This window comes from Malus domestica, chromosome 05 (genome assembly GCF_042453785.1).
Source record: "Malus domestica chromosome 05, GDT2T_hap1".
In the NCBI taxonomy this organism is placed as follows: domain Eukaryota; kingdom Viridiplantae; phylum Streptophyta; class Magnoliopsida; order Rosales; family Rosaceae; genus Malus; species Malus domestica.
The window spans coordinates 34,881,662-34,895,378 of record NC_091665.1 but is presented as its reverse complement, the minus strand read 5'-3'; the positions used below and the strand labels follow the sequence as shown (position 1 = coordinate 34,895,378).

At 41.0% G+C, this 13,717-nt stretch overlaps 2 protein-coding genes across 2 annotated transcripts; one reads left to right on the top strand and one right to left on the bottom strand.

Annotated features, from left to right (window-relative positions):
• Window positions 1-70: 70 nt before the first annotated feature.
• On the bottom strand, window positions 71-8,519 carry LOC103435404 (style cell-cycle inhibitor 1-A-like). Its single transcript, XM_008373795.3, has 4 exons — window positions 8,353-8,519; window positions 7,911-8,039; window positions 7,377-7,432; window positions 71-730 (listed from the first exon to the last, which is right to left on the bottom strand). The coding sequence occupies exons 1-4, from the start codon at window positions 8,420-8,422 to the stop codon at window positions 497-499; spliced, it is 489 nt and encodes a 162-aa protein (XP_008372017.2). The 5' UTR covers window positions 8,423-8,519; the 3' UTR covers window positions 71-496.
• Window positions 8,520-10,843: 2,324 nt separating this feature from the next.
• Window positions 10,844-13,575, top strand: LOC103435556 (putative Peroxidase 48). Its single transcript, XM_008373947.4, has 4 exons — window positions 10,844-11,254; window positions 12,022-12,219; window positions 12,729-12,894; window positions 12,999-13,575. The coding sequence occupies exons 1-4, from the start codon at window positions 10,901-10,903 to the stop codon at window positions 13,496-13,498; spliced, it is 1,218 nt and encodes a 405-aa protein (XP_008372169.2). The 5' UTR covers window positions 10,844-10,900; the 3' UTR covers window positions 13,499-13,575.
• Window positions 13,576-13,717: the final 142 nt, after the last annotated feature.

Genomic DNA, 13,717 nt, shown 5'->3' with positions numbered 1-13,717 from the left:
TGGCCTCTTTAGTTGGAGATGAATTTTTTGTCAAATGGCTATATTTGACCTATAACCTTTTGGCCCCCTCTGTTGGAAATGGTATAAAATATAACATGATACTGTTCATTACAATATAATTTCTTGCAGTGCTATAGGCTAAACATGACCCTTTAGCCCTCCTTCAGAGATGGCCTAAGTGTCATTTGGCCCCTAATCGTATTTTTGTACCGCATAATGTGTACATATCATATCAGTTAAAGTTCATCTCGTTGGATGCTAATAGGCTATCTCATGATCCAAAATGGGCAGGTAACGTTGAGCTCGAGCTTGAGCTTGATATGATGGATAACAAATGCCATGTAGAAACACCATGGTAAGAAAGGAAGATTAAAACTACACACACGTGACTTCATCTTGATCTTTAGTCACACCAAACCATCCCTGAGTAGACAGAAAACCTAACTGATAAACAACACAGAACAGGTAAAACCAGATCATCCACTGCTCTTGCAATTCATCCTTTAATTTTCCACGCATGGGCACACCGGGGCCCACTTGCGATCCCCTCGTAGTACTTGGATTCAAGTTTTTGTTTGTTCCAAACTTTCACGAAGTCTGCAAATAGTTGGCGTGCGGACTCTGATGAAAGATCGGAGAAGAACACATCTTTCTCTTCTTTCAGCCACGTAGAGAACTCATTGTTCTTGAGGAAATAGTCATCATTCGACAGCTCTTGGAAGTCAATTTTCTGCAAGAAAAAATACTTCTTAACTCCTAACCATCAGAAAATCAATGCTCAAGAAACGGATATGCTGAACACGATAATAAGGTGGACCATCAAGTAATCAATATCAAAATGCAGAGAATCCCTTGTGCCAACTGGTCAAGCTTCCACAACAACAACAACAACAACAAAGCCTTTTCCCACTAAGTGGGGTCGGCTATATGAATCCTAGAACGCCATTGCGCTCGGTTTTGTGTCATGTCCTCCGTTAGATCCAAGTACTCTAAGTCTTTTCTTAGAGTCTCTTCCAAAGTTTTCCTAGGTCTTCCTCTACCCCTTCGGCCCTGAACCTCTGTCCCGTAGTCACATCTTCGAACCGGAGCATCAGTCGGCCTTCTTTGCACATGTCCAAAACACCGGAGCCGATTTTCTCTCATCTTTCCTACAATTTCGGCTACTCCTACTTTACCTCGGATATCCTCATTCCCAATCTTATCCTTTCTTGTGTGCCCACACATCCCACGAAGCATCCTCATCTCCGCTACACCCATTTTGTGTACGTGTTGATGCTTCACCACCCAACATTCTGTGCCATACAACATCGCTGGCCTTATTGCCGTCCTATAAAATTTTCCCTTGAGTTTCAGTGGCCTACGACGGTCACACAACACGCCGGATGCACTCTTTCCATCCAGCTCGTATTCTATGGTTGAGATCTCCATCTAATTCTCTGTTCTCTTGCAAGATAGATCATAGGTAGCGAAAACGGTCGCTTTTTGTGATCTTCGCTAGATTGCTCCGGTCATTAGTGTGGATAAGTATATAAATGGATAGAGATATGAAAGCAAACACAAAATGTACGTGGTTCACCCAGATTGGCTACGTCCACGGAATAGAAGAGTTCTCATTAATTGTGAAGGGTTTACACAAGTACATAGGTTCAAGCTCTCCTTTAGTGAGTACAAGTGAATGATTTAGTACAAATGACATTAGGAAATATTGTGGGAGAATGATCTCGTAATCACGAAACTTCTAAGTATCGGAGTGTGGTGTCGTCTTGACTTGCCTTATCTGTCTCATAGGTAGATGTGGCATCTTCTCTGGAAGTACTCTTCCTCCATCCAGGTGTGGTATCTTTAACTGGTGGAGATGCACAAGGTAATGTATCAATTTCACTTGAAGCTTACTTGTAGTTTCAGGCTTGGTCAAGCGCGATACAAACCATGTAGTAGGAGTCCCCCAAGTCGCGGAGCTAGATGGGTCTGCTGAAAGAGGTGACAGACAAGGTAAGCAATCAGAGCTCCGACTGATTGTTCACCTTCTCCCCATCTTGCAGCAGTATGAAGGATAAAGAGAAGAAAAATGAGAAGAGATGATATGAGATACTTTTGCTTTTGAAGAAGTAACTTTCCACAAGCTTATTCTTGAACTGAGCTGGAGGGTTTTCTGGTTTCCTCCAGAGTATAAGGCCGACTGAAGAATTTGAGGGTCAAAACAAGTCCATCAAATCTAGAGTACGTTCCACCCTGCTGATATGGGATACTTTTGCTTTTGACAGAGTAATGGATGTATCGGCACGTGTGCTGTTACGCTTGTCTCCACATGCTTCCTTGTATCCTTCGCACTTGCCCTATCTGTTCCTCAAGCAGATGCGGAATCTTCCCTGGAAACATAAGATGTTAAAGATGAGTACTCGAGAGCAATGCCAGGTAAGTAATCAGGTAAGGGGTTCCAGGCAGTCAGTTCCTGGCTGGAAGCTTGATTCCAAGTGCTGACTGATTACTCTCTTTCTCCTTGTCTTGCAGGTAAAAACAAGGCCAAAAGAAAAGACAGGGAAAAAGCATGATATGGGATACTCTTGCTTTTAACCCTGATGATATGAGATATTCTTGCTCTAGTATAGCTTGTTTGCAGAGGTATTATCGGGAGGAAAGAAAGCTGAATATTTCGAAAGGCTTCGTTGGGAGTGCCCTCTCAGATATGATGAAGGGTTGAGCATTTTTGCAGGTCTGCCTGTCCGTTGGGGATGGAGGTCGACATATATAGGAGTCTCCCTAACAACAAGTAGTAATGTTATTCCTTTACCCTGCTTGGTCATAGCACGGTAGTGGGAGCTGCCAGTTTCACATGTTTTAACTCTGTCAGAGCACTTTGAAAAAGTGGTCTGTGGTATCTGGCTCTCGAGATTCGGAGAACGGTGCCTCTTCGATTTTTGAGAAAGCAATCATGTTGGGGGTCTGACTCTCGAGATTCGGAGAGCAGTGTCTCTTCGATTTTTGAGGAAGTAATCATGTTGGGAGTCTGGCTCTCGAGATTCGGAGGGCAGTGCCTCTTCGATTTTGGAGCAAGCAATCTTGTTGGGAGTGTTGTCTCGAATGTGAGTAAAGGTTGGGCATGTTTGCTAGTCTACCTTGCCACGAAGCACAAAGGTTGACACACAGGGACTTTCCAATTATCCAGCAATGGTACTGTTCCTTTACCCTCTCTTCGATTTTGAGAAAGTAGTCATGTTGGGAGTCTGGCTCTCGAGATTCGGAGGACGGTGCCTCTTCGATTTTGGATCAAGCAATCTTGTTGGGAGTGTTTTCTCGAATGTGAGTAAAGGTTGGGCATGTTTGCTAGTCTACCTTGCCACGAAGCACAGAGGTTGACACACAGGGACTTTCCAATTATCCAGCAGTGGTACTGTTCCTTTACCCTTGTGGGTAATAATATGGTAGCTAGACCTTCAAAATTTATGTGTCTAAACTTTGTTAGTGCTGTTTCTTTGCTATTCTTTTACCTTTCTTGGTCAGGGCGATGTAGTGGGAGCTGCAAGCTTCACGTGCTCAACTTTGGCAGAGAACTTTGGCAAAGTTATCTGTGGTACCCATGAGCTATTGTTGCGTGTGGGAAGTGGGTGATTGAACAGTAAGATTCATGTGCTTTCTACTTCACCAGAAGTCTTCGACAGAATGCCCATAATTTCTGCAAAGCTGAGTGTGCGTGTGACAGGTGCTGACAAGGCTAGAAAAGTAGGTGCCTCTTCGATTTCTGAGATCGGCCCTCGTGGTCTCTGAGCAGCCCAGCTTTTGAGAAAGCGAGCGTCTCTTCGATTGATTCGGAGAACGATGCCTCATCGATTTTTGAGAAAGCAATCATGCTGGGGGTCTGGCTCTCGAGATTCGGGGAGCAGTGTCTCTTCGATTTTTGAGAAAGTAATCATGTTGGGAGTCTGGCTCTCGAGATTCGGAGGACGGTGCCTCTTCGATTTTGGAGCAAGCAATCTTGTTGGGAGTGTTTTTTCGAATGTGAGTAAAGGTTGGGCATGTTTGCTAGTCTACCTTGCCACGAAGCACAGAGGTTGACACACAGGGACTTTCCAATTATCCAGCAATGGTACTGTTCCTTTACCCTCTCTTCGATTTTTAAGAAAGTAGTCATGTTGAGAGTCTGGCTCTTGAGATTCGGAGGACGGTGCCTTTTCGATTTTGGAGCAAGCAATCTTATTGGGAGTGTTTTCTCGAATGTGAGTAAAGGTTGGGCATGTTTGCTAGTCTACCTTGCCACGAAGCACAGAGGTTGACACACAGGGACTTTCCAATTATCCAGCAGTGGTACTGTTCCTTTACCCTTGTGGGTAATAATATGGTAGCTAGACCTTCAAAATTTATGGGTCTAAACTTTGTTAATGCTGTTTCTTTGCTATTCTTTTACCCTTCTTGGTCAGAGCGATGTAGTGGGAGCTGCAAGCTTCACGTGCTCAACTTTGGCAGAGAACTTTGGCAAAGTTATCTGTGGTACCCATGAGCTATTGTTGCGTGTGGGAAATGGGTGATTGAACAGTAAGATTCATGTGTTTTCTACTTCCCCAGAAGTCTTTGACAGAATGCCCATAATTTTCGCAAAGCTGAGTGTGCGTGTGATAGGTGCTGACAAGGCTGGAAAAGTAGGTGCCTCTTCGATTTCTGAGATCGGCCCTCGTGGTCTATGGGGAGCCCAGCTTTTGAGAAAACGAGCGCCTCTTCGATTTCTGAGATCGGCCTTCGTGGTCTTTGAGCAGCCCAACTTTTGAGAAAGCAAACGCCTCTTCGATTTCTGAGATCAACCCTCGTGATCTCTAAGCAGCCCAGCTTTTGAGAAAGCAAACGCCTCTTCGATTTCTGAGCAGGCGCCTCTTCGATTTCTGAAGCTCCGTCGAGTGCAGATTTTTATAGGGGCTGGCATTAAGTTCCAAAGCACACTTGAATCTCCACCAGTAGAAGCTTCATTCTTGCACTTCTAAGATCTTGATTTGTCCGACCTCTTCTCTCTTCAACACCTTTGAAAATGTCTGGCCCCTCCGACCGTCGTTTTGACTTGAACCTTGTTGAAGAGGCAGCCCCGCCTTCTCCAGACAACATATGGCGCTCATCCTTCGTCTCCCCTACTGGTCCTCTTACCGTTGGGGATTCCGTGATGAAGAATGATATGACCGCTGCGGTGGTGGCCAGGAACCTTCTCACTCCCAAAGATAACAGACTACTTTCCAAACGGTCTGATGAGTTAGCTGTTAAGGATTCGCTGGCTCTCAGTGTTCAGTGTGCAGGTTCTGTGTCTAATATGGCCCAACGCCTATTTGCTCGAACCCGCCAAGTTGAATCATTGGCGGCTGAAGTGATGAGTCTCAAACAGGAGATTAGGGGGCTCAAGCATGAGAATAAACAGTTGCACCGGCTCGCACATGACTATGCTACAAACATGAAGAGGAAGCTTGACCAGATGAAGGAAACTGATGGTCAGGTTTTACTTGATCATCAGAGATTTGTGGGTTTGTTCCAAAGGCATTTATTGCCTTCGTCTTCTGGGACTGTATCGCGTAATGAAGCTCCAAATGATCAACCTCTGATGCCTCCTCCTTCTAGGGTTCTGTCCAGTACTGAGGCTCCAAATGATCCCCCTCCGGTGCCTTCTCTTTCTGGGGCTCTACCGACTGCTGAGACTTCTCCTAAGCAACCTTTGTGAAGGCTCCCTCTTGTGTGTTTATTTTGACTCATGTATATGTACATATTTGTAGCTTATCGGGGATATCAATAAATAAGCTTTCCTTCATTTCAACGTATTGTGTTAAATACACCAAAGCCTTCTTCGCTAAGTTCTTTGAATTTTCTTTTGTTGAAGCTTGTATGTTGAAGCTTTCTGAGTGGAGCATGTAGGTTGGGGTAGCGTTCCCTTAATTTCCCGAGTGAGGAAAACTTCTCGGTTGGAGACTTGGAAAATCCAAGTCACTGAGTGGGATCGGCTATATGAATCTTAGAACGCCATTGTGCTCGATCATGTGTCATGTCCTTCGTTAGATCCAAGTACTCTAAGTCTTTTCTTAGAGTCTCTTCCAAAGTTTTCCTAGGTCTTCCTCTACCCCTTCGGCCCTGAACCTCTGTCCCATAGTCGCATCTTCTAATCGGAGCGTCAGTAGGCCTTCTTTGCACATGTCCAAACCACCGTAACCGATTTTCTCTCATCTTTCCTTCAATTTCGGCTACTCCTACTTTACCTCGGATATCCTCATTCCTAATCTTATCCTTTCTCGTGTGCCCACACATCCAACGAAGCATCCTCATCTCCGCTACACCCATTTTGTGTACGTGTTGGTGTTTCACCGCCCAACATTCTGTGCCATACAGCATCGCCGGCCTTATTGCCGGCCTTATTGCCGTCCTATAAAATTTTCCCTTGAGCTTCAGTGGCATACGGCGGTCACACAACACGCCGGATGCACTCTTCCACTTCATCCATCCAACTGGTCAAGCTTCCAAAACGTAATTTTACTTTCTACACAACAACAGATTGTGGACGGAAAGAAAGGTTGATCTAAAATGCAAGTTCACAGATTTTTATTAAATTCATTTTACAGGAGCTTATAATGCTAGATAAAGTTTCATCTTTCCACGAGAGAGTCTTCATGAAATAAAACTAGGGAGCAAACATTCGTCCAAAAATTACTAAAGACACTGCTTTGAGCATTGACTGGCAACCTTGCCATATGTTGAGCACCACGAACTCTTAAGTTCAATCTAAAAATATTTCCAAACAATACTAAAGACACTACTTCGTAAGAAATATAACTTGCAAGAAAAGACAAGTGATACCAAAAACGGCATACTGAAACTAGATCTCACAACTTGTAAGTAGATTGTTTTCTGGTTTCTATATTTGAGCATCACAAGTAGTTACCCATGGAAACTATATGTTGCAGCTCCCCCTGTTCCCAGATTTTCTGTATATTCCAACAAACAATCTAAACTTTTGATGCCTTTCATATGAAGCTAATACAGAATACCAACAATAACAAAGATGTCTAAACAACGAAATCAAATATTTGCCGACTTCAGAAAATCTACGCAAATTGCAAACTTTAGCCTAACGTTATGTGGTTACCTCACTTCTTCAATAATTCAGATCAGGTGAATTGCTCAAAGTATGAAGGACTTCTGCTAACATTTTCTAGGACTTTGGATTACAACACTAAATGTAAAGACGGGTTTCCATTGTTTGTATACACTATGTTGCAACTTGCAAGAAGTTTGACCTTTTTCTTTTTGTTTCACTAAGGATTTATAGGTACATGTAAAATCCATATTATATATAGTTCACAGATTGAGAGTACTTCAAACATCACACATTTATCACGATGGGAGATAAGAAAGCTTACCGAGAGGCGATCGCCTTTGTGGTGTTTACTTTTGTGCTTATCTTTTGTCTTCTTTTCTGAGGCACAATACAATGTCAATGTGATAAGTAAAAGAACCTCATCCTCAATAGGCTTAAAATTTACCATATGGTAAGTCAAATAATGCACTTTCATGTAGTTAATCTCCTCGGTTTATTTTTACTTCTCCAATGTCAAAAAAAACTCGATCAAACACAGGATGTGCCCGAAATCCTAACAATGCCATTACACTAATTCGAACGCAACTTGTAGTAAATAGTAAGCCTGGGCGTGTCTGGTAAAACCATACCAATTCCGATATACCATTACACTAATTGGACTGCAGTACCATAATTTCTATCACAATTTAACCATTAGGCCTGTATACAATAGCAGCTTGATGTCAGAAGAAAGTGAATGCACTCACAGCCATATGTGTATCCCCAAAAATTCGATTTAACAAGTATTGCAAAGTTCGATTAAACGAAGTAAAATCCATCTTAAACTAGTGTGAGACTCAGACTCGCATCGATATACCCTTATCGGAACGGTGTTTTGGGTGCTTATGAGATTTTTTCTTGTCCTTTGACTTGTCCTTTTTATCACTCCTCCTGCTCTTCTTGTCCTCATCTTCTCCTGTTCTCTGCCTCTTGCCTCTTCCCTCATCTGTAAAAAACAAAGACCGAATTCAATAAAACCCCCATTATTAATATATATATATGTGTGTGTGTGTGTGTGTGTATCTGAGGAACAAATTACACACATTTTCAAGCAAACCCAGGAAAAATAAAACTTGTTTGGTTGCTGAGAAAATGTTGGAGAAAGATAGAAAAATCAAAAGTTCGATGCTTTCCCAACGGGAAAAGACGAAGTCTGCCATGAACCGAGAATCACAAAGGCTATGAAATTGAACAAATCGGAGGGGTGGGAGAGAGAGAGAGAGAGAGAGAGAGAGAAGGGAAAGAGGAGATTAGAGTACCTTCGGAAGATGAAGAGGGGCTCCTTTTCCTACTCTTCTTCTTCTCCTCGGATTTCCGGTCGCTTCCCATTTGAATTGCAGAGAGAATTACAGAGACAGAGCGAGAGAGAGACGCGACCTAGGGAGGGGAAACCCTGCCTTACTCGGGTCGGAAAACCGTCTCCTGAACCTTGGGCCCAAGATCGTAGACCGGCCCATGATATCCAGAAAAAGCCTAGCCTACTCATCAAAGCATTTTTTTACACATTATTTAACAAATTTACTCTCAAAACCAACAATTGGGTTCGTTTAGAAGTGTTTTAAAGGTTTGAAAGTTCTTTCGGTAATATTTTTGGAATTAATCCTGAGTAAAAATGAACATAAAACCTGAAAAATCACCTAAAGTGCTTACTGAAATAAGTCCAAAACTGATGTTTCTTGCAAAAGCACTTCAAATGCTTTTGTAATCCAAACATATTTCTCTAAAAACATTTTGTCATTTAAAAACATTTCCAAACAAACTCAATTGTTAAATTTGAGAGGTAAATTTATTGAATAATAAGAAAACTTCTCCCCCTATGGGCCAAAGCATTAAAAAGCGTAACAAGGAAAACTATTAGGCGCCTCAGTTTTGAATTTTCTAGATCAAACATCCATGCCTTTTAATGATTTGATTAAACTTTTTTTTATCATAATTTTGGTGCTATATGCCCATTATATTGTAACAAATTTCCTATAATTTAGCCTTTTGATTACACTCTCCTCCATTAGAGATAATTGTAAAAAAAAAAGTTGGTTAGATTCAATTTATTTTCACAATAATGCTACAATTTAGCAATAATTATCTACGATTTAAGATATTTTTTTTTTCCAAAATAGTTTAAAATATTTTTAAATCCCCCAAAATCAAACGTACCAAAATGAGTTTTTCTTTTAGTACGTTAAGAGAAAATAGGATTGAGAATACTATAAACGTACCAATACAAAATGTGTTCAAAATAAAACGTACCAAAATAAAAATAATGTACCAATATTAACAATATGTATCAAATCAAACGTACCAATTAATGATTTTAGTAAATTCAAACGTACCCGCAGATAATATATACGTAATGTATTGTACCTAATAATAATTCGTCAACAACTATACTTAAAAAACAGCAAAAAAAATATAATTTCACAAAAACATTGAAAAAATACACAGAGCTTATATGTTGATCACCAACTATTTGAAAAAGAAAAAACCATTTGGAAAAAAAATAATATCAAATGTTTGCATACCCAAAAATAAAAAAACTGTGATCGAAAAAACATATTTGGAAGAAGGGAAAATATAGTTTAATTACTAATATCTCCACTAAATAAGGAAAAGTGCATTGTGCAGATAAAAGGATAAATTCAAAAATTATTTTAATTTAAAAAAAATAGAGGTAACTATTGGTCAAAGCACTTTAATCAAATTTTAAAAAAGTACAAATGTTTAATCTAAATGATATATAAAAACTGTAGGGGATTCTAATTTTCCCATAAATTTATTACACTTCTACAAGCATCACTCACAAATTATACGACTCATCTGAAACAAGAAAAAAAATTGGTGTAGAGTTGTACACAATTCTGACTGACTTAGCTATGTCCATTTATGCAATGGGTGTTTTTAGATAAAACCCAAATGTGACTTGTCTCGTGCTTACTTCCTTATACCATTTTTTTTTTATTTCAGTTAAACAACTGGGGCTAAAAAGCTTTTGATAAAATAGAGAATTATAAAATAATGTCTAAACGAGAGAGCTTAGGAATTGCTTACAAGATGAAGGACCTTGCTAAAAAATAGTAAATTATTAAACTCTAAACTCCTTAAAAAAATGCAAATGTGGCTTTAAAAGAAAGAAAACTAATGAAAGAGATTGAAAACTTTGAGTTTTGACGATAAGGACAAAATAAATTGTAAGATCCCACATCGTCCAGGGGAGTGATTCTTATATGTATATTCTCATCCCTACCTAGCATGAGGCCTTTTGGAAGCGGCTTCGAGTTCCATCGGAACTCCGAAGTTAAGCAAGTAGCGCGTAAGAGCAATCCCATGATGGATGACCCACTGAGAAGTTCTCTTGTGAGTTCCCATAAACAAAATCGTGAGGGTGTAGTCGGGACCCAAAACGGACAATATCATGTTACAGTGGTAGAGCGGGCCTAGGATGTGGTAGACCCCGGGCCAGGATGTGACATAAATAGTAAAGTGAATAGTACCAGGATTGACTTTTTAGTGTAAAAATATGATTTTTTGTTAAAGGGAACAGTACCAGAAACTTTTCGTTAAAAATCCCTTAAAAGAACTATCCCTGCAATTCCCGTAAGTACGAGGGCCAAATTGAAAATATGCTAAAGGGGCCCACCCCAACTAAACTAACCAACTATCCTTGTCTTTAAAAGGGGCCCACCCCAAACGGAAACCTCATTCAGTTGGGCATTTCCCGCTTCTATTCTCTCACTACATATAGATTTCAGAGTCGGTAGAGCGAGAGAGAGAGAGAGAGAGAGAGAGAGGAGCGAGAGAGCAAGAAAGAAGATGACGATGAGCATAATGAGAGGGTTCGTCGTCGCTATGGTGGTGATCTTCTCTGTGCTGCTGTCCCTGAACAACCCGAGAGGCGAATCGGAGAGAGCCTTTCTCTCCGCCTCCTCCTCCGCCCAAGAACCACTGGTCAATCTGGTTTCTCTGGCTTCTTCCGATGGCGGCCAAGATTTCGTCACAGAGGAGATGAGTGATGGAGTTCAATCGGATCTTGAATACGATTTCTACCGCGAGACTTGCCCAGAAGCTGAGACCATTGTGAGGTCGACGATGGCGCAGATTTACTCCCAGCAGAAGAATGTCTCTGCTCAGCTGCTGCGCCTCTTCTTCCATGACTGCTTCATTCAGGTATATCCCCAGCCCCAAGATTCTTTTTTTTCTTCATCTTTGTGGCTATTTCTCATATGGGTTTTGTTCTGATTGCTCTGCCTTTAATCTTGATGCTGCTTTTGTTCATCTTTGGGGGTTTTTCTCAATGGAGTTTCTTCCAAATTCTAATCTTGCTCTGGGTTCTCTGACTCTCTTCATTTGTGTGGGTTTTTCTCGACGGTTTTTGTTTTGATTGTTCTGGGTTTTCTGGTTTTCTGGTTTTAGTTTTGATTTCTTCTTCCCTGTGGTTTTTCACAAATGGGTTTTGATTGCTGTGCTGTGGGATTTCTTCCTTAAATCGTGACATATCTTCATCCGGGTTGATTGTAACCTGTGAATCTTGAACTATAAGGTGTATGATTTATCTTACGTGATATTTATGAGTGTTTCTTAGTCTTATTTGGTTACTGGATTCTATGTATTGAATTTTGAAGAGTTTTTCAATCGGATGTCGTAGTTTCCTTTTGTCTGGTTACTGCTTTATACGATCAATGCTGGTTTAAATCGGTGAAATGGGATGTTTTCTGCTTGAAAATTGTTAACTTAAAACTGTTATTCATGCTTGACTATTCCGGTTGGGTGAACCTAAACGTTTTTTTGTATTATGCTCCGAAACCATGCCTGTGAACATGAACCTTTTATTGTATTATGCTTCCGAAACCATTCCTGTGACTTTTATTCTGAATCTTGTGGATTTTCTAATTCCATATGTGATTCTTAATGTTGTTGTGGGGTTTTTGAATCAGGGCTGTGATGCTTCAGTCCTCTTGGATGACAGCAATGGGAATAAAAACCATTCCATAGAGAAGCAGGCTGTGCCAAATAAGACCTTGAAGGGATTCGAAAATGTGGACCTGATCAAGGAGGTGCTCGAAAATGTTTGTCCAGGAGTGGTATCTTGTGCTGACATACTGGCTCTTGCCACCAGAGATGGCATTGTTCTGGTATGTTTTACTACACCATCTTCTCAGTCCTCTTGACATGTTTTACTGCTCTATCGCCACAGTAGTCTTGACATGTTTTATCGCTCCATTTTCTCAGTCTTGACATGTTTTACTGCTGGACCGTCACAGTACTTGCCTGCGTTTTTAGTTGTTTTGATTTTCATTGTTTGATTGATACTTGGTCAAGTATATGTGTATCTGAAACTGTTTCCAAGGCAAAACTTTCCAATTAGAGAACCAAAATACAAGAGAGAAATCATAAACCAAAACTATCACACCATCAATTATTGATTTGATATTTGGTGCTTTCAGTTGTGCATACTGTTGTGTTAAACTTTAAGGTTTTAAACTGTCTCTACATTTTGCCGGTGTTCCTCAGTTACTAAGTGTAAAATTTACTTTGCGCGTCCATAATAATTTGATTGTTTGCTTGTTTCAGTATTCCACAACTGCACTTTTAGCTGTCTTCTTCTTTGATGCTGATGTGTTTCTCATATCTGAAATGGTAGGCTGATGGCCCCTTTTATCCGGTGTTCACTGGTAGAAGAGATAGCACCATGTCCTACCATGATGAAGCATTGGCTGAAATTCCTAAACCTGATGATAACATCACTCAGACACTTCATCTGTTCTCGGTGAGAGGATTTAGCGACCGAGAAACTGTCAGTCTTCTAGGTACGTACTCAAAAAGCTGGTCTGTTCTTTAGTTCTTGTTCTATGGAATTGAAATGGATGAGAAGTCTAATGTTTGATTTTTTTTTTTTTTTTCACATCTATAGGAGCGCACAACATTGGAAAGATTGGATGTGAGTTCATTCAGGCCCGTCTTAACAACTTTAAGGGCACGGGCAAACCAGACCCCACTGTTTCTCCTAGTTTCCTGAAGGAGATGAGATTTGTCTGCGATGACAATGGAACAAGGAGCAGCCAGAAGTCACCTGCACCAGGGCCAACAAGGGGATTGATGAGGGAGAGGTCGTCGGGACTGAGGGGGATGCCATACTTCCAGCAGTTGTCTTCATCCGTACCATCTGGGAGAGGCTTTGACACTCACTATTACCAGAGCTTATTGAAGGGCAGAGGACTCCTCTTTGCTGATCAGCAACTGATGGCAAATGAGAGGACTGCAAGGTTGGTCAGAGCTTATGCATCCGATGACGGATCAACCTTCCGGATGGACTTTGCCAGGGCTATGATGAAGATGTCAAAGCTAAAGGCGGCCAACGGATCTCCAGGTCAGGTCAGGGTGGACTGCTCTTTGCCACTGCAGACTTCTTAAACTGCACGCGCTGTGGCATGGAATCTGTTTTGTCTTGAAGAGTAATTTTTACCCCATCTGGTGTTGGTTGTACAGTTCTGATTAGCCTTCCATATTGATTGGTATCTTGTTTCTTTTCATCAGAGAAACTATGTCTAGACTAGTTTTACCGTCGTTATTCATATATAACCATCGGAATCACCGGAGCAGCAACATTCGAGATTTCTTGGAGCTTCTCTT

What these genes read in the sequence shown, in the direction of transcription:
- LOC103435404 (XM_008373795.3), bottom strand. Translation starts at nt 8,422, where the DNA reads ATGGGAAGCGACCGGAAATCCGAGGAGAAGAAGAAGAGTAGGAAAAGG. An exon ending in CCCCTCTTCATCTTCCGAAG is followed by an intron (nt 8,040 to 8,352) that starts GTACTCTAATCT and finishes TGTTTTTTACAG; the next exon opens with ATGAGGGAAGAGGCAAGAGG. An exon ending in ACAAAGGCGATCGCCTCTCG is followed by an intron (nt 731 to 7,376) that starts GTAAGCTTTCTT and finishes TTTTTCTTGCAG; the next exon opens with AAAATTGACTTCCAAGAGCT.
- LOC103435556 (XM_008373947.4), top strand. Translation starts at nt 10,901, where the DNA reads ATGACGATGAGCATAATGAGAGGGTTCGTCGTCGCTATGGTGGTGATC. An exon ending in CCAGAGATGGCATTGTTCTG is followed by an intron (nt 12,220 to 12,728) that starts GTATGTTTTACT and finishes CTGAAATGGTAG; the next exon opens with GCTGATGGCCCCTTTTATCC. An exon ending in AGAAACTGTCAGTCTTCTAG is followed by an intron (nt 12,895 to 12,998) that starts GTACGTACTCAA and finishes TCACATCTATAG; the next exon opens with GAGCGCACAACATTGGAAAG.